This window comes from Plasmodium fragile, assembly GCF_000956335.1.
Source record: "Plasmodium fragile strain nilgiri unplaced genomic scaffold supercont1.116, whole genome shotgun sequence".
In the NCBI taxonomy this organism is placed as follows: Eukaryota; Apicomplexa; class Aconoidasida; order Haemosporida; family Plasmodiidae; genus Plasmodium; species Plasmodium fragile.
Window position 1 is genome coordinate 468 of NW_012192696.1, and position 20,753 is coordinate 21,220.

The window sequence follows — 20,753 nt, forward strand, 5'->3', positions numbered from 1 at the left end:
AGTGTACGACGGCAGAAGAAATTGATGTTGTTGTTATTACTGCGGTTTTTAGTTGTACGCAGAGCCGACAGTGTGTGTGATGGCGTTTCGTGCAGAGCGCTGTAGAAAGGGCGCCGGGGGTGCTTTTCATGATGCGTTGTGTGTACTGTTGTTCCTATTTTTTCCTTATTTTTTTTTTTTTTTTTCTTTTCTTTTTTTCTTCTGTTCTTTCTCTTCCCATTCTTTTCTTTCTGTTGCCCTTCTAGGTCCAACAAACGTAAACCCGGAACCCAGCCTCTGGATCCTGCGAACTTTGAGAAAGGACCGTGGGACCCAAACCTGTGGATTAGGGTGGGAGAAAGGGGGATGGTGAAGTCGGACACACTAATTTTTTTTTTGGTATTTTTTCTTTTTTTCTATAATATGGATTATGTTGTTATGAATTCGAACAAGGATAAAGTGAAGTTTACGGTAGATTTATGTGCAACGAAATATTTCCAACAGTATCATATTCTGAACGGGCATGCATAGGACTGGGGCAGGTTGATTGTATACAGCAGGCATTAGGAACATCGGGTCATTTTGCGATGTCCGCAATATAGATATAATATTGGAATTTGGCAATTATAGTATCATGGCGACTAGTGCGACAGATGTGGCGAATTTCACACAGCACCTTAGGAAATGGTTCGAACGAAGAAAAATGAGCTCGGAAAAAGACTACAGTGTAAGAGGACGGAGCACATGGCGCGGCAGAGGGCGCGGGAGCGCAAGAGCTAGACTCACACAACGGAATATAGGGGTATATGCATTCGAAAATAAAAACTGAGCGCGAATCCTAGGCGACAGTGGTATATGTGGTAATAAACGTATTGTATTCCTATATCTGCAGGAGAAACTATGGACAGATATACAGCACCTTTTCAAAGTGTTAGCCGCAAGTATAAAACAGACGCATACTGCCACCAAATCCGCGTGTGCAGCAGCATTCCCAAAATGGACCTGGCTTAAGAATGCGCCGGAATTAACGGTCTGCCGGCGTATTGTAAACATATTTTTATTCATGGATAGGAGACATAATTCTGGGGGAAACTGGACTACGCAGCGTATATTTCAGGGCGATGAGGAGTTTGAGGATTATGTTCGGTGTATGCTTGGGAACATTGCTATGGCGGAATTGTTTAAGAATAATTGTAGCGCAAGGGGCATCATCGATACAGTGTCCACGCACATGGACCAGTTCAGGCAGTCCTTTGGGTATGAGGATGGAAGTAACCTTTGCAAGGATATGGGATACGAGACACTAATGGTTGGATCGAAGTTTGTTGCAGCAACTATGGCAGGCTGGATAAGGAATTGGAGCATACAAAATGGTGGAGGCAAACTAGCAGCAAAAGGGACAAGAACATGTAACAAAGACAACACGGATCAACAGGCGCGGAGCAACGTACCAGCTGTTAGAATGTTTAAAAGCAAGGATAACCTAGTAATAACGGAGTTAGTGAAAGACGGGAAGGATTTGGACATGCACAAGAAAAAGCAACTGGCCGCAGAATTAGACGAAAAGAGCGAAAAGCCGGGAGTATTCGACGATATAATGGGAAAGATCTCGGCGGCTGCGGAGACAGTTCGCGCGCGCAGTGCCCTCGGCCAAGCCAGTACAAGTACTGTACAGACACCGTCGCCATCACCACCAGGACGGGCAGATCACGCTAGTGGGGAATCGTCCGGGGCCAACCCAGCAGCTACAGCATCGTCGGCAACACCGGTAGCACCGGGAGACACGGCAACACCGCCAGGGGCACCGACAGGTAACACCGATGAGAGAAAGCACGAATAGGGCTCGATACGGCCAAATACGCATCATACTGCCGCATACTAACAAGGCCGGCACGGACATGAGGGCCAAAAATACGACTGCGCATATGGATGCCGCCACGAACAACAGCTACGCAGAGCGGTGTGCAACAGCACGGTACACGGCTTAGGTTGACGTTGAGTGGAACCGGTAGCGGCAGGGGTAGAGGTGCTGGTAGGGAAGCAACGGAGACGAGATGACGGCGACAAATAAAAGTGTACTGCTACCATCTAGCGGCGTTCACGGAGTATGCAGTCCACCGAGTCCATCTCGATCCATGCATCGACACACTCTATCGAGCCGCGCCCTACACTGCCGCTACCTGCCGCTAACGGACCGAACCGTCGCGCCCCCTTCTTTCTGTACCACTTGTGTCCCTTTTTTTTTTTATCATCTTTTCATGCATCTGTCTTCCGTTCCCCATCTTAGGTAAACCAAGTGCAGGACCCGAACTCGGGGATACCGCAGGAGGCAGGTCATTGCCGCCATCGCCACCACAAGCACCGGCATCCCCAGCAGTACCAGCCAGACCACCACCACCACCACCACCACCACCACCACCACCACCACCACCACCGGCCGCAGCAGGATCAGGAGCAGTCGGCCCAGGACAAGGACCGGGTCAAGGACCGGGTCAGGGACCTGGACCTGGACAACAACCACCACCACCAGCACAGCCGCCTCAGGAGAAGACTTCTGAGGACGACCACAAGGGGAAGAAAGCAGACAAAGCAGGTAAGTGCACAGAGAGTTCCACCAGTACGAATACGAACGGATCCGGCGTTAGCATAAGCTTCGGGTGCACTCCAGATTCCGCGTTGGGAGTTCCCTCTAGTACACTCCTGACTCCCCCTGATCCAGCGCCAGGTAACAATTCCTATGCACCATAGTGCAAATACACACCCGAAGTAACATTAGAAGCACAAAAAAAAAACAACACACAATTTCCGGCGAGAGAGAGGGAGAGACACCACGGAGAGAGAGAAACCCAACGTCGAATGAGAGTAACCGGCCGAGCCACGGGTCGGCCGCGGGAGGTAGCGGCCGGTAGAGGTAGACGTCGACAGCCCGACAGAGACAGCGACACACACACTGTGTGTGTTGTGTGTTGTGTGTTGTGTGGCCGAGAAAGAGTCTTTTCCCGGGGTGGCACCCTACCCTCCGTGCCATGGCCCATCGTCCGTCTCCTGCCCCCATTGCACCAATGGTGCCGATCGTGTAGCCGACGGTGTGGCTCACAACCAAATATCTGAAAGTGCAGATTGTTTCATATTCTTTTCCTCCTGTTCTAACTTACAGATCACCATGTTACTCAGGTTACACACAGTACGCACCAGGCAGGATCACAACCGCCACCAGCACCAAGACCACCGACAGGCAGCAACGGACCCGCCAAACCAGCGCCAGCACCGGCGGAATCGACCAATGCAGGTTCGACAGGAACATCATCAGCACCAACAACACCATCTTCTGACGCAACGACACCATCAACAGGAACAGGAGGGCAGGGTGCAACAGGTGAAAATGGTGAAGCCGGCGGTACGCAGGCCGTTGATGGCGGCAACGATGACCCCCCTCCTCTCAATCCACCCAAACCAAAACCGAACCCCAACCCAGATCAATCGGGTAGTAGTGGCAGTTTCAGTGATGCTGATTTGGCGGATGGAGTTTCTGGTGGGGAAGGAAAGGGAGGTCAGGGTGGTGAAACGCATGCTGGCAGCGCCGGTAGCGGAAGTCCAGGAGGAGGAGGTCGTAGTGGTGGTGGTGGTACTAGTGGTGCAGGACACGGCGGTAGTGGTACTGATGGTGCAGGGGACGCGCCTACCCCTGCCACCCCGTCCGTGCCGCCCGGCCTCAGATGGCAAGATGTCACGTGGTACACCCCCGCGATCATTCCCGCGGTGGTTGGTATTGGGATCATTGCCTTTTTCCTATGGAAGGTAAGTATATACGACAATGCGGGCATGCCGCATGTTCAGGATGTTTATACCGCAGAACATCCCAACCGGCTCCAATATATGATCGTTCGCACCAATATACTCCTACACCCGCGTTCATTCCTTGTATCCTACCGTCCTCACCCTGCTCTTTACCCCCCTTTTTCTGCTTAGTACTTTGCGTACCTCGCCAAACGACGACGAACATATCGAACCGTTCGTGACGTGCCGTCACCGGCACTCGACGACGAAATATTGCAACATCTACAACGCGGCGAACTGCCGCCACCCGATTACGGGTACACCATGATTCGGGATACGCAACCGGCGTCAACATCCGCCCGACGACGACGCTCACCACGCGTGCATACGCGCACGCTTATCGAGCTACATCTAGAATTGCTCAACGAATGTGAAGCGACAGATTGGGAAAACGTCAAAGACGACTACTTGAAGATTGTTGTGGACGAGTGTGCGCGTGACTTGGAGCAGGACGATGACAGGAATAACAACATCTTAGGTGTGTCTACCACAAACCAGGATTTATCAGGGACCCATGTTTCCTCCACTGACTCCAAAGGAACAGATCCATGTCCAGATGGTGACCCCGATCCATGCAAGTGTATGGACAACATACAGTTCGCCACGGACCCTTCTGCACCTAACGAAGATAACCCCCATCCATGGAGTTGTATGGAAACTATACAGTTAGAAACGGACCCTTGTCCACCTAATGACCCCGATCCATGGAAGTGTATGGAAACTATGCAGTTAGATGCACAACAGAGTCGTGCTCATTCCAACCCCGGGGATGCGACGTCGGCGTGCACCCAATGGATTAACTGGATTGACCGCAACAAGCATCTATTGCGGCAGTGCATGACGCAACCGTGGTTTCTGCAATTAAAAGCGGCATGGAAACAATACCTGCGCGAGCACATGGCGGCAGACGAAGACCACGGCGTATCTGGCAACAGTGAACTGGGTGCAGCGGCCACCCCGCCGATGAAGAAACTGGACTTGTGGAGACAGTGGATAGCGCAACAACATCGGCAACTGCGTATGTATGGCCAGGAGGAGTGGTTCCAACATTTGTTGAATAATGTACAGGACGACACAGTACCGGCAACAGGCGAAGTACCTGGAGTCCAAAAAGACGTAGAAGTGGAACATGTAATGGCCGAAGAAGATAGAGTGGACAAGGACTTAGAAGTGGAAAAAGTAATGGGAACAGAACACATGCTAAGCGTGCGAGTTGCACCATGCACGCAACCTATGCATAAGCAACTTTCCATGAAAAAACCGTTAACTGCCACATTATGCATGCTCCTGCTCGCGTCCGTAATCGAAGCATGCGAAATCGAGAGTAGTATGCAAGAGAAGGAGTTATATGTGGATGCCCTATTGGAGCAACTGTGACATTAGGATGACGGCGCATATGAATGGGCAATAACGCATGCTAATCGTACACCACTTTTACTTCATTATGTGATATACATAATATATTTCTTGTTTGCACTATTCCATACCTTCTTTTTTTTTTCTGCTCTGTTCTGCTTACTTCTGTTTCTTTGTGCTTACTTTTGCCCTGTTTTGTTCTTTTTCTGTGTAGTCAACTTCTTTTAACATGACCATGGGCACACGGTGGTACCGGTTACATGCATATAAAATGCAGATTTACATGAATAATATGGAAGGGGTAGTATTCTCCTTTATGTGAAGTTAATTATTAACAGCTGAGCACGTGCATTCTACGGGTACAGTGCAGCACACATACAGAACGCGCCTACGCATTCCAGTATACGGTGCTTGTCTCCGCGCAAACGTGGCCGAGTACACCGCATTGTAGCCGAGTGTAACCACGATTCGACGAAGTAGCCGCGTGTAAGAACTATTCGAAGCCGTAGCCGAGTGTAAGACGGATTCGACGAAGGATTGTCCCAGTGTAAGAAAGGAGGGAGAGATTGTCTCTCCGAGGAAACGTGGCCGAGTAAAGTACATTGCCCCGGAGGGTAACACGCATACGACGACGTAGCCGAGTGTAACCGCGGAGGGAGATATTGTCTCTCCGAGCACACTCGTCGACCACCGCGGCCGGGTAAGAAGGATTCGACGACGTAGCTGAGTGTAAGAAGGAGGAGAGATTGTCTCTCCGAGCACCCGCGTCGACCAAAGCGGCCGAGTGTAACACGGATTAGACGCAGTAGCCGAGTGTAAGAAAGGAGGGAGAGATTGTCTCTCCGAGCAAACGCGTCGACCAACGCGGTCGGGTCAAGCAGGATTCGACGAAGTAGCCAAGTGTAAGAAACGAGGAGAGCTTGTGTCTCCGAGCACACGTGGCTGCTTATAAGACGGATTCGACGAAGGATTGTCCGCGCGTAAGAAGGAGGAGAGGTTGTCTCCGACTAAAGCGGTTCGAGTGAAGGGGTTCGAGGGACGCATTCGAGTAAGCGTTTCGCGGGACGAATTCGCGTGAGGGAGCAGGGAGCGGGGGGCGGAGGCGAAGGAACACACATATTATGTGGGAGGGCGAACAGCGTCGGCAACAACGGTAGCAACGACGGCAGGACGTAGAAGGACGAATTGATGTTGTTGTTGTTACTGCGGTTTGGTTGTGTACGCAGAGACACAGTGTGTGTGAATGGGGGTTAGTGGAGCACGGTGTAGAACGGGAAAGGGAGTGTATATTCATGAAGCGATGTGTGTGTGTACGGTAGTGTAGTAGTACTTTTTTTTTTTTTCCTTATGTTTCAATAAGGATCAGGTGAATTCCACAGCACGTTCCACAGCGCGGTCTCGAGCGTTCCCTTCGCACTGCTGCTCCTTGTAATCTTCGTATTTTTTTTTTGGTTCGTTGTGTTCGTTTTGATCCTTTGCTCTTTTACTACTTCCGCCTGGGGGGAACAGGAAGTGCATGTATATACTTATTAGAAAACGGTATCGACATATTTTTGTACATGCATGTATATGTATCATCCCGTTCATGCATGTGTTGTACGTCGTTTTTCTGAATACGGGCCGCAGTTTGTGGGCAGGAAGGACACGCAGAACCGTGTACTTTTTTCCTATGCAATGTTGTAGTTGTTCTTCTTCCTGCTGCATCCTACATCATACTGCATCGCTTCATACCTAGAGCTGCATAAAATAAAGGAGCGCGTGGGATGATCCCGCAGGACGATTCCGATGTTGTAGAAAAATTGCGTATGACGGGCGCTCAACTTCCTATTGCGTATGCAACAAGGCATGCAGCAGCATTATGTGCGAAGGAAACAGAAGATATCGGCAGCGTGCGCACCGTGCCACATGAATGTAAGGGTATAGTATGAATATGTTCTGTTTGCAAGAGTACCATCTTCCTCTCGCTGTCGCTGTGCCTCTGCCTCTGCCTCTCTCTCTGTCTGTGTGCAACAGAACAGATTAATTAGTGCGCAACGCAACACGGGTGAGGGAAGTTGGACGACAAGGACCAGGATGTAGAAAACATCTATTGGGTTCACTAATATAACATAAGGCACAGATAAAACATGGATCGCGATTTATGGATGGATTTCCTGAGGGTGCATGTTGCAAGAACCAGGAAAAACATAAAGCCCGCGGAAGGAGAATTCGTAAGACAGAACGAATAAGTAGTTAAGAGGAAATATACATAAGAAATGTGCAGCTACACTTGTAAATTAGTGAACACTCTATGCGTAATATATATAATTAAGAGTGATAAAACCTCATTACCATCTACAAAAATGAAAAATTAATGTAAAATGGTAAGACATGCATATTCGTGTAAAGTACAAATGAATGTAGGCCACATATACACATAGATACATATAAAATATCTTCATTGTAGAAAGCACTATTGAAAACTATAGAGAACAATTTCGGAGAATTTATGCAACATATGGGTGACAGCAGTATGATTGAGGCTTATGGGTCCAATTGTAATAATGATGATCCGCATTACTGGGCACAGCGTAAGAGTGCAGGACAAGGATCGAAAGTAATGATGACTAGGGAAGATAAAATTGTGTGCATGCTAATGACAGGCGCATTGTCCTTCGTGAATGGGTGGGGCACACGAGCAAAATATAAGGAAGGGACTAGTGCAGATGACAGAAAAGCAGACGAATTCATAAAATGCGCACTAGCAAATATATACATGTACACATTAGAGGAAACACGGAGTGATGCAAAATGGGGTATAGATTATGCATGGTACCTAATGAAAGGTATGGAGGTATCTGAAATGGACAATTTAATTAAAGATGAGAAATGCAAGAAGGGTGCTCAGGAATATGGAAAGGGACCCAATGATCAGATAAAGAACAGAATTCGGAGTTTGTTGAAGTCTAAGGATGCAACGTTCAATAGAATAAAGGAGGATGCAGTGGAAAATGAGAAAGTTCAAGAAGTGATCAGTGCGGCTGTAGAGAAGAAGGAAGAAGAGAAAGTAATACAACGAAAGTCGGGCAATAAGGACAGTACAAATGGTAAGACAACACATTCGTGAAAATACACGTAAGAACAAGTTCGTCCCTGGGGAGAACACACATTCGTCACTGATGAACGTTCGTCCAGGACAACACGTGAGTTAGCAGAACGGCGTAAATAAAAAGCGAGAAGCGGAAACAGACAGAAGGAAGGTTGGGACGGTTTATGAGAACAAAATCATCTCTCCTCCTCCCTCCTCTCAAAGAAGACGAGGAAGGAGGAACGAACGCAGAGAGACGTCGGTTAATCTGCGTCTTATCCGAACTTGCATAGTGTACCGCATTAATAATCGCAACCCGTCCTTCATTAATTCGTGTTCTACAGACGCAGCGGAAGTAAAGACAGGAGCAGGAGGGCGGGCATCCATGTGGAACTACTTAATAGTACTATGGGATGATTATATTGCGCAGGGCGACACGGGCGTGACGGATAAGAATATTAAAGACTGGGGGGTAAGTTCATGTGTACGCTCACATAGGACAGGGAGATAAGCTGTACTGTGTGCATGTATTAGAATGGAACTGCAGGAGCACATTAGGAACACTTGCGTAATCATCTTCTCGTCTGCTGTATTATCCTTAGAGAACGTGCGGAAATACATGTATAAAAGGATAAATGTAGGTATGCATACATTTGTGTGGAGAAGGGGAGCATGCGCGTGAATATACTTTAATTGGGATCTTATAATGCATATTGCGCTCATAGACAACTTTCTGGGAACATGTGAAGAAAGTATGGGAAGAATTTAAAGAATACGTTGAGACGGCACAGCACGTTGGGCGTGCGCGCATTATGTGCGCATCGGGCAAGGCGAATGATAGTAGTGGGACATGGACGGAACAGGACAGTGCTATATGCGAGTTAACATACATAGCATTAGATTTTAAACATGATATCGCGCGCGTGATAGCAAACGTGACTGAGGGAATTACGCAGACTGAAGTAGATGAGGACGCGAAAATGAAGTCATATATCAAATGTTTCCTAGTAAATATATTTATGAAGAAAATAATGGGCATGAATTGTTTAAAGAGACCTGGTGCACACCTAGCATTTGGTGCAGCGGACGGGATATTCAAAAATATGGCAGGAAAGGACGTGGGTAATATTGAGTGTGAGCGACAAGATGCAGAGGAAGGAGGTGAACGGGGGATACAAGCGCAACATAGAACGTTCTGGCAAATAATGGACAGATGGTTTGAAAGGAATAAGGACAAACTAGGGGACGGGGATTTTGGAGTACTGGGGGACGGTTGTATGGTAGACACAACAGGAAGAAAGGGAATAAAGGGGGAAGTACAGGAGCAGGATGCAAAGGTGGGTGAGTTGAACAATAATGAAGATGGGGCCAAGGTAAAAGACACAGTGAAAGCAGAAATAAGGAATGTGAACAAGGAGATAGACGAAAACGTGTCGAAAATACTGCACGAAATACGAAATTGTATGAATGGGGAAACCGATTGTATAAAAAAGTTATTGGAGAAAGAAAAGGAGGAACAAAAGCAGAACAATACAACCCCGCCGGAAAGTGTACACGCGAACGGGAAGTCACCGGACGTACAGACACCAGTATCACCATCAACATCAGCAAAAGCGCCTGTTGACACAGCAGTGACAGCACAGACAGAGGACCACGGTTCTAGACAGACGGGTACGGGAGGCACCCAGGGGGACACCGTAGGAACATCACCAGAGAACGATGCGACGCAGCCCGATCACACGAGTACAGGTAAGTCTGATCCTCACGAGGATATAATAATTCCTGACCTTCCACCCTTACCAGGGGAGGAACGAGGATATGTTGAGGGCACGGATGAGACTGATAAGTACAAAGGGAAAGGTGCTGTAGCTTTGCCCGGGACTCAGGGTTCAACCACAATATCCATAGGAACCTCAGAAACTACACAGAATGTACCAACAGGTACGAATAATGAATAGTCGGGAAAGGACGCAAGGAAAAAAAACAAACAAACAAACAAACAACATTTCCGGCGAGAGAGAGGGAGAGACACCACGGAGAGAGAGAAACCCAACGTCGAATGAGAGTAACCGGCCGAGCCACGGGTCGGCCGCGGGAGGTAGCGGCCGGTAGAGGTAGACGTCGACAGACCGACAGAGACAGCGACACACACACACTGCGTGTGTGTGTTGTGTGGGAGAGAGAGAGAGTCTTTTCCCGGAGTGGCACCGTAACCACTGTTCGCACCGTGGCCAACCGTGCGCGCTGGACCACGAGTCACGGACCGGTGGTCAACCGGAACCGTGTTAAACGAGCGGTGCTGAACCGTGTGGCCAACCGCGGCCGACGAATCATGGCCAATACGCGATCAACCAACAACCATAACCATCCACCTGAAACAACAGTTTCACATCTTCATTCTTCCCCGTGTGTCCATTCAGGGAAGGAGACATCAGATAGTATACCAGTGACAGAGCCACAACCACCGGCACCGCAACCATCAGGAGAAGAGACAACACAGGAAACGACGGACAAAGTACCAGTAGGGGGTGAACCAAACGCAGAAGAGCTCGCACCGGGGAGTGGCACGTCCATGATATCATCCCCCGATGACGACAGCCCCCCAGCGCATCCATCAAATGGCGTGCCTGATTCTAACTCTTCGACCAAGAACAAAGAGGACCCTGAGGACTCGAGCACAGTACTAACCACTACATCCGACGCCCCCACGATTGTTGGTCCCGGCGCAAATGCTGTTGCTGAAGGCATCGAAACATCACAGTCGGCTGGTCCTGCTGGTCCAGATGGGGCAGCTGGTTCCACCGGTGAAGCCGGTACCCCGGCGGGTGGCCGTGGCGGCCAAGCGGACCCCCCTCCACAGGGAGCAACATGGACTGACCTTATCCCGCATACCCCCGCCATCATTCCCGCCGTGGTTGGTATTGGGCTCATTGCGTTCTTCCTCTGGAAGGTCAGTATATACGACAATGCGGGCATGCCGCATGTGCAGGCTGTTTATACCTCAGAACATCCCTACGGACTCCAATACATGATCGTTCTAACACAAATGTACTCCTACACCCGCTTTCATTCCTTTTATCCTACCGTCCTCACCCTTACCCCCTTTTTCTGCTTAGTATGTTGCGTACCTCGGAACAAAACGACGACGAACGTTTCGCACCGTTCGTGACGTGCCGTCACTGCCACTCGACGACGAAATACTCGACCATCTACAACGCGGCGAACTGCCGCCACCCGATTACGGCTACACGATAATTAGGGATAGGCAGCGCGGCAGATTGCCCGCCGCACGCCGCGGACCACGCCCACCACGCGTGCATAAGCGCACCATCATCGAGCTACATCTAGAAGTGCTCAACGAATGTGAAGTGACCGAATGGGAAAACGTCAAAGACGACTATTTGCAAATACTTGTGGAGGAGTTTGCACAGGAGTTGATGCGGGACGACGACAGGAATAACAACATGTTGGGTGTGTCTACCAGAAGCGACGGTTTATCACGGAACCATGTTTCCTCCACTGACTCCAAAGGAACAGATCCATGTCCAGATGGTGACCCCGATCCATGCAAGTGTATGGACAACATACAGTTCGCCACGGACCCTTGCCCACCGACTGCAGACGACCCCGATCCATGGAGTTGTATGGAAACCATACAGTTAGAAGAGGAACAGAGTCCTGCCCTTACAGGTCCCGAGGACGCGACTTCGGAGTGCACCCAATGGATTAACTGGATTGACCGCAACAAGTACCTTTTGCGGGAGTGCACGACGCAGCCGTGGTTTTTGCAATTAAAAGCGGAATGGAAACAATACCTGAGTCAACATTGGACAGATGAGGTATCCGCGCACCGTGAATTCGGTGAGCGTGGCAATATGCCATCCGCAGAGATGAAGAAAGTGCGGTTGTGGAAACAATGGGTTTCCCAACAACATCGGCAAATGAGTACATACACTGAAGAGGAGTGGTTCCAACATTTGTTGAATAATGTAGAGGAGGAGAAAACAGAAGAGAAGTGGTCCCAGAGGGAACAAACTTTGCACGTAAGCAACATCCCAACAGCACAGGAAGGAGCAACCCACGCAGAAGCAGAACCGCGGGCCCCTGAAAATATACCGTTTACGAAGGTAAAAGAACCAGAACAGCAGCAAGACCACCATCCGGAATTGCGACATACGGAGCAATTAACCGCTCAAAAACTGTGGATGCTAATCCTCGCGTCCGTAATCGAAGAATGCGAAATCGAGAATATTATGCAGGATAGGGAGTTATATGTGGATGCACTACTGCACAAGCTCTGCAATTAAGATGACGGGGCATATGCATGGGAATAATGCAATAACGCATGCTCATAGTACATCACGTTTACTTCATTATGTGATATACATAATATATTTCTGGTTTGCACTATTCCATACGTTGTTTTTTTTTTTTCTGCTCTGTTCTGCTTGTGCTTACTTTTGCCTTGTTTTGTTCTTTTTCTGTGTAGTCAACTTCTTTTAATACGACAATGCGGACAGGTGGGTACAGGTCAAATGCATATAAAATGTAGATTTAAATGAATAATATGACGGCGTGGAATTCTCCTTTATGGGAAATTAATTATTAACAGATGAGCACGTGCATTCTACGGGTATAGTGCAGCACAAATATAGCATGCGCATAATCATTCGAGTATAAGGACAGCTTGTCTCTCCGAGCAAACGTGGCCGCGTAAAGACCATTGTCGCCGAGTGTAGGAGGGATTCGACGAAGTAGCCGAGTAAGAGCTTGTCGACGAGTGTAAGAAGGAGGATTGGTGGTCTCTCCGAGCCCACGCGGTTCGACGACGTAGCCGACTGTAAGAAGGAGGAGGATTGTCTCTCCGAGCAAACGTGGCCCATTGTAACAACGATTCGACGAAGTAGCCGAGTGTAACACGGATTCGAGGAAGCCGCCGAGTGTAAGAAAGGAGAGAGAGATTGTCTCTCCGAGCAAACGCGGCCGGGAAAAGCAGATTGTCCCAGTAACGGGTTCGCGGAAACGATCCAGCGAGGGAGCAAACAGTGGGGCGCGTAGAAGGAACTCACATATTATGTGGGAGCACGCACCACGGAAGGAAGGCGGCAACGACGGCGGCAACCACGGCAGCAGTATTGATGTTGTTGTTATACTGCGGTTTGGTTGTGTACGCACACAGAGACAGTGTGTGTGACGGCGTTTAGTGGAGACCGGTGTAGAAGTGGGATATTCATAGCGCGTTGCGTGCGCACGGTAGTGTAGTAGTACTTTTTTTTTTTTTCCTTTTCTTCTTCTACAGAGGCAACGAGGACGGCAGGAAGGCGGACGCAAGAAGCAGTAGCTTGTGTATTTATCACGACTTCCAGAACTGCGCACCGAAGCGTGACAGAGAAGCGTTGACGGAGAGGCGTTGACGGAGAGGCGTTGACGGGAGCAGCGGTTACGGAGAAGGCGTTGACGGCAGAGACGGCGTTGACGGAGAGAAGCGTTGACGGAGAGAAGCGTTGACGGACAGACGCGTTGACGGGAGAGGCGTTGACGGCGAGGCGTTGACGGAGAGAAACTTTGACGGAAAAGGCGTGGACGCAGAGAAGCGTTGACGGAAAAGGCGTTGACGGAGAACGGTGTGACGAGAGAGGCGTGATCGAGAAGCGTTGACGGAGAGCAGTTGGCGGAGAGGCGTTGGCGGCGAGGCGTTGACGGAGAAGGCGTGGACGGAGAAGCGTTGACGGAAAGGCGTTGACGGAAGAGGCGTTGACGGGAGAGGCGTTGACGGAGACGGGGTGACGAAGGCGGCGTCACCCGGACAAGGGGCTACGGAGACGGGGTGACGGAGAAGCGTTGACGCGGAGAGGCGTTGACGGAGACGGTGTGTGTATATGTTTTTTTTTTTTTTGTAGTTGTTGTTAATGAGCGCTGTGTAGTAGTAGTAGTAGTAGAAGTCGTACTTTTTTTTTTCAGAAGGGGAATAAAACGTGTTCAATATGGGTAAAAACGACTATGATGCAGACATAAGGAAATTTCTAGGTGCATGGGATGATTATCTAAAGCACAGGCAGATAAAGAACGGACACGAATATTGGGTAAGTTCAATTGTACACAACATTTCGTAGGAAGGGGAATAGTGCAAGTTGCAGAGCAATATATATACATGGCAAATTGTAACCTGTATGTGTACGCATAAACTATTTATATAAGTGTCGTATAGTCCACAACGTATTGTGATGACAGATATGGCACAGGGAGCATGCATGCATCTGAAAAGAGCTGTGGTTAAATGTAGACCCATTTAAGGGAAGAGCGAACAGAATGAACGCACAAGCACATATATGGATTCTTCCACTCGCAGAAAAAATTAATGCACGAGGTCAACATTATCTTCAAGGAAGTAACCACTACACTCACCCAACGTAGCGGCCAGAACGCCGGTATTTGTGGAAGTCTATATACCGGAGCGGAAACAAATGTGGCTACATGCAAAAGCAGGTGTATGGAAATTGCGAGCCTTATGCTGTACATAAAGGGATATAAACATCATAAGGGTAATTGGAACAAAAGAACACCGAGCACACACTCAGCGCAGATGTTTACGGAATATTTACGGTGTACACTGGCGACTGAGGTTTTACTACAGGTGTATGGGCAAACTAGTGACCACAGGGAAGTAATACAGAAAGTTAAGGCAGAACTGGAGAAAACGGATGCACCAGGGCACACGCACTATGTGCCAGGGGTGTGTGAGGGCCGGGACTATGGCGAGGCCATATTCGGATTACGTGGTATTGGACCAAGCATAAAGCATCGGCTGGACACATGGAAGGCAGGTTTGCCAACAGGCAACATCGGCACTACACACGGCACACGGCAACAGTGTGCTTGGGCAGAACAGGACGGGCAGGACAAAGACCAAAACAGTGAAGAAACGTGTAATGTGCATGACGTGGTGACAACCAAGGACTCTGAGCTCATGAGAAGCATAAAATACTGGACGGAAGATCTTCTCTATCCTCGGGTGAAAAAGTTGTTAGAGGAAATGAAGGACGGACGCATGCCCGGCGGGAAATGTGCAATAGAGAAGAAGATAAAGGAGGGAGTACAGAAAGTGAAGGACAGAGTGAATCCACGTAAGCCTGCCACTGCTGCAAAGCCAGACGCCGCCAAACCCGCCCCTGCCAAACCACCATCTTCACCCGGAAATGGAGCCGGCAGCAGACCTGCCAAACCAGTAGCGGGGAACCCGGTGCCGAAGAAGCCGCGCGAGCTAAAGGATTGTCAAGGAGACAGATTATTGGAGTGGAGGGAAAAGGAAATATACGTGCTGCAGGGTTATAGTGTAAGTTAGAATACGAGAAGTGCAGAAAACAGAACAGCAGAGGGAACTGAGGGGCAGTAATGCATGATTCATACGGTATATACATACATGTGAGGGTGTAAATGGACTCAGGCGCGACGCGCGTTCGTGAAATGGGGAAATGAGTTCTTTTGTGCATGTTCGTGTACAACATGTAGGCTGAAGACTGGAACAAGGTACAGAAGGTGTTGAAGGAATTTATTCAACATTTGCAGGGCACAAATGAGCTCTTTGACGCGTACGGTGCCAACTGTGATAATATAGGTTGGGAAGATATGAGGCCTGGTCAATACCACAAAGGCCAGAGAGTGGCAGATATGATGAGGTGCAGGATAATGTCGGGAGCCTTGTGGTTTGCAAATGGCGCTAACGCACAAGGGACCACGGTGCATATGGATGACACGGACACGTGGCTACGGTGCGAGGTAGCACATGTATTTGGGCACTTACTGAAAAAAATGTATTGTACGGATCAGCAAGGATGGAGTAGAGGTGTAGAGTATGCATATACAGCACTGCAAAATATGGGGCAACAAACAAATGGGGTAGACGGAATTAAAGGACCCGTTGTGGAGGGAAAGTGCACCATGTGTGGGTATACGGGCTATAAGCACAATGCGCAAGCAGTAAATTTGGAAATAGCACAATGGTTGATGGCAGCAGGAAACATATTGTCAGAAATACAGCAACTAGAGGCGGAAATGCCCTGTAAGGAGTATTGGGAAAAGTATATTAATAAGGAGCATGTAGAAAAAGGGAACCCTATGGACAAACTTTTGAACGAAAAAGGGAAGGAAAAAATGAAGGATATACAGAACGAAATAGTACAGAAAGCAACGAACGTGTTTGATAAGGCGAAGGACGCAGTAGAAAAGAAAATAACACAACTGGCAGGTTCGAATACGACTCGTAAGAATACGTATATACGACCCGCATGAATACGAACATACGGCCGCTACCGAGAAGACTGCGGACGGATGCCGCCAACAACAACACGCACACGGCAGCCACAACAGCACAGCAAACGACGTCGTTGACGTTGAGCGGCGGCCACGACGGCAGCGGTAGCGGTTGCGGAGCGGACGGAGATGAGTGGCCACGGCACGGGTCGCTGGACTAGATGACGACGACAAACAACAGTTGTACTGCTATCATCTACCCCCAGTTCACCGAGTGCGCCCGCCTTTCTTCCTGTCTTTGTCCTCTTCTAACAACGTGCGCTCTCTGTAACACCGTGCCGCCCCTACCGTGCCGCTACCTGACCGAACCGTCCCGGCCCCTTCTTTCTGTACCACTTTGTGTCCTTTTTTGTATCATTTTGTCGTTGTTCTTCTTTGCTTCATTTGCAGCGACGAAGACACCAGAAGTTCCAGCAGCTAAGGTACCAAAGACACCAAAGGCGGTTGTTCCTGAGAAGAAACCATCGGGGGAAGGCAGTGAGTCAGATGACAGAGCACGGGCTGAAACAGGAGCAGGCGGGGACGGACAAGGACCAGGTCAGGGACCTGGACCTGGACAACAACCTCCAGCTCCTGCACCACCCAGCGGACCATCCACACCAACACCAGGTCCGCAGGGAGGAGCACAGGGACCTCCTGGACCAGCAGGATCCGGGCAGGGAGAAGCAGGTACAGGAAGTACAGGTAATATCGGATGTCACGACAGCGACGTCACATCCTCCAGTGTATCTGTTACCTGTGGTACATATACTGCTCCGGGCTTGGAAGCCCCTAATATTCCTGCAGGTATTACTGTTATAGTTCCGGATGCTACCAGCGGCGCCGGTATACTCTGTGTCCCACGTGTACGGCACGATGGGAACAGTGTGTACCATGATACACAGGCAGAGCGGGAGAGACAAAAAAAAACAAAGAGGAAAAAAGAAACAACTTTTCCGGAGAGAGAGGGAGAGACACCACGGAGAGAGAGAAACCAAACGTCGAATGAGACTGATGGCGGCAGCGCGACGGGGCAAGCCAGGCGAGCGAGTAAGCCGCCGCGGCAGGTAGAGCGTCGTAGAGACGTCGACCGGTGGACGTCGACAGACAGACGTCCACGTCGACAGACACCCACACTGTGTCTGTGTGTTGTGTGTGTTGTGGGTGGCAGAGACAGAGTCTGTTCCCGGGGTGGCACCGTAACCACCGTTCGCACCGTGGCAAACCATCCAGCGGCGCACCATGTGCCCAACCGACCGTGGGCAAAACCATCCGAAACATAACTTCAGTTTCATCATACTTCTTCCTTCCCTTTCCATGTCTCCCCATTCACCACATGTTCAGGCGATGCCCCCGTCGTTGACGGCGGAAACGATGACCCCCCTCCTCTCAATCCACCCAAACCAAAACCGAACCCGAACCCAAATCAATCGGGTAGTAGTGGCAGTTTCAGTGATGCCGATTTGGCGGATGGAGTTTCTAGTGGGGAAGGACAAGGCGGAGGTGAGGGTGGTGAACAGGCTGCTGGCAGCGCCGGTAGCGGCAGTCCCGGAGGAGGAGGTAGTAGTGGTGGTGGTGGACGCGGTGGAGCAGGTGGTAGCGGCACTGCAGTTGGCACCCCTTCCGTTCCGCGCGGCCTCACATGGGAAGATGTCATCCCCTATACCCCCGCGCTCATTCCCGCGGTTGTTGGTATTGGGGTCATTGCGTTCTTCCTATGCAAAGTAAGTATATACGACAATGCGGGCATGCCGGAAGTGCAGGATGTTTATACCTCACAACATCCCAACCGGCTCCAATATATGATGTTTCTAACCAATATGCCCCTACACCTGTATTCATTCCTTGTATCCTACCGTCCTCACCCTCCTATTTACCCCCTTTTTCTGCTTAGTACTTGGCGTACCTCGTACAAAAACGACGACGAACATATCGAACCGTTCGTGACGTGCCGTCACCGCCACTCGACGAAGAAATATTGGAGCATCTACAACGCGGCGAGCCGCCACCCGATTACGGCTACACGATGGTTATGGATAGGCAGCCCGGCAGATTGCCCGCGGGACGACGACGTCATCCACGCGTGCATAAGCGCACGATCATCGAGCTACACTTAGAAGTGCTCAACGAATGTGAAGCAGCCGAATGGGAAAACGTCAAAGACGACTATTTGCAGATGGTCGTGGAGGAGTTTGCGCAGCATTTGATGCGGGACGATGACAGGAATAACAACATCTTGGATGCTCCTACCACAAACCAGGATTTATCAGGACACAATGTTTCAGCCACCGTGGACCCATCCACTGACATCGAACAAACGGATGCATGTCCACCGAATGACCCCGATCCATGGCGTTGTATGGAACCCATACAGTTAGAAACGGACCCTTGTCCACCTAATGACTGCGATTCATGCGTTTGTACGGCACCTATACCGTTAGCAACGGACACTTGTCCACCTAACGAAGATGACCTCGATCCATGGAGTTGTATGGAAACTACACCGTTAGCAACGGAACATTGTCCCGCTGATAAAGATGACCCATGGAATTGTATGGAAACCATACCGTTCGCCACGGACCCTTGCCCACCCAATGAAGACGACCCAGATCCATGGAGTTGTATGGAACATATCGACTTAGATGCAGCACCGAGTCGTACTCATTGCGACCCCGGGGCTGCGACGTCGGCGTGCACCCACTGGATTCACTGGATTGACCGCAGCAAACATATTCTGCGGGAGTGCACGACGCAGCCGTGGTTTTTGCAATTGAAATCAAACTGGAAACAACACCTGCGTGAGCACATGGTGGCAAACGCAGCATCCAGTGAGAACAGGACAGCCGCATTCATGGAAAGCAAGAAATTGGATGCATGGAGAGCATGGGTTGCAAAACAACATGAGCTTATGAATACATATAGTGAGCAGGAGTGGTTTCAACGTTTGTTGAATAATGTAGAGGCGGAGACAGTACCGGCAAAAGGCGATGTACCTATAGTGGAAAACGACTTAGAAGTGGAAAACGTAAATGTAGCACAACAGATGCTACGAGTGAGAGATGTACCACGCTCGCAACTACTGCATCAGCCACCTTACATGACACAACCGTTAACCGCTCAAACATGGATACTGCTGCTCGCGTCGGTAATCGAAGCATGCGAGGTCGAGAGACGTATGCAGGATAGGGAGTTATATGTGGATGCACTATTGCAACAGTGTTCACATTAGGATGCCGACGCATATGCATGCGACATCACGCATGCTACTCGTACACCACTTTTACTTCATTATGTGATATAATATACTTCTACTTTACATTATTCTATACATTCCTTTTTTTTTTTCTGCTCTGTTCTGCTTACTTGTGCTTACGTTTGCCTTGTTTTGTTCTTTTTCTGTGTAGTCCACTTCTATTAATATAACTATGGGGACCGGGTGCTACCGGTTACATGCATATAAAACGTAGATTTAACTGAATAATATGACGGGGTCGTGTTCTCCTTTATGTGCAGTTAATTATTAAAAGCTCAGCACGTGCATTCGACGCGTATATTGCAGAACAAATATAGAATGCGACTACGCATTCGCGCGTACGCAGCGATTGTGTCTCCGAGCACACGCGTCGACCAAAGCGGCCGGGTAAACGGAGATTGTCCGAGTGACGCAGTTCGACGAAGTAGCCGCGTACGCATCCAGAGAGGGAGCAGAGAGCGGAAGGCGGAAGATCCAAGAAAACAAGTAGTTGTTGTGTATATTTATCACGACTTCCAGAAGCAGTTGACGGAGAGACGTTGACGCAAGAGGCGTTGACGGGAGAAGCGTTGACGGAGAGCCGGGGTGACGGAAGTGGCGTTGACGGAGACGGGGCGAACAAGTGAAGGAAGGCGGCCACGACGGATTCCACGCGGTAACCGAGTGTTTGAGGGCGTTTAGTGGAGAACGGGTGTTGTTGTTAATGGGTGTATTCATGACGAGTTGTGAGTGTAGTCGTAGTAGTAGTGTACCTTTTTCTATTTTTGTCTGTCTTTTTTATTTGTCTTTTCTTCCGTGTGCCCTCTATTTGCAATTCCTATGCACATTTTTGGTTTTGGTCCATCCTGCCTTCTACCTATATGTGCTCCATTTTTTCTGTTTTTAGCGAACATTGGATTGCTACTTGCACAGCAGTGCACAAAGCCAGACGCACCATTATCGACTAAAATTGCACGCACGAGCGAATTCATG

The 20,753-nt window shown here is 49.5% G+C and overlaps 3 protein-coding genes across 3 annotated transcripts; all 3 read left to right on the top strand.

Moving 5' to 3' along the window:
- Positions 1–682: 682 nt before the first annotated feature.
- AK88_05317 (uncharacterized protein) lies at positions 683–5,193 on the top strand (the record flags this gene model as incomplete). Its single annotated transcript, XM_012482919.1, has 5 exons — positions 683–706; positions 872–1,790; positions 2,267–2,704; positions 3,137–3,777; positions 3,949–5,193. The coding sequence occupies 5 exons, from the start codon at positions 683–685 to the stop codon at positions 5,191–5,193; spliced, it is 3,267 nt and encodes a 1,088-aa protein (XP_012338342.1).
- Positions 5,194–7,298: 2,105 nt separating this feature from the next.
- AK88_05318 (uncharacterized protein) lies at positions 7,299–12,546 on the top strand (the record flags this gene model as incomplete). Its single annotated transcript, XM_012482920.1, has 7 exons — positions 7,299–7,382; positions 7,619–8,258; positions 8,465–8,497; positions 8,590–8,711; positions 8,965–10,180; positions 10,660–11,354; positions 11,563–12,546. The coding sequence occupies 7 exons, from the start codon at positions 7,299–7,301 to the stop codon at positions 12,544–12,546; spliced, it is 3,774 nt and encodes a 1,257-aa protein (XP_012338343.1).
- Positions 12,547–14,223: 1,677 nt separating this feature from the next.
- AK88_05319 (uncharacterized protein) lies at positions 14,224–19,757 on the top strand (the record flags this gene model as incomplete). Its single annotated transcript, XM_012482921.1, has 6 exons — positions 14,224–14,322; positions 14,589–15,572; positions 15,749–16,484; positions 16,940–17,374; positions 17,873–18,252; positions 18,423–19,757. The coding sequence occupies 6 exons, from the start codon at positions 14,224–14,226 to the stop codon at positions 19,755–19,757; spliced, it is 3,969 nt and encodes a 1,322-aa protein (XP_012338344.1).
- Positions 19,758–20,753: the final 996 nt, after the last annotated feature.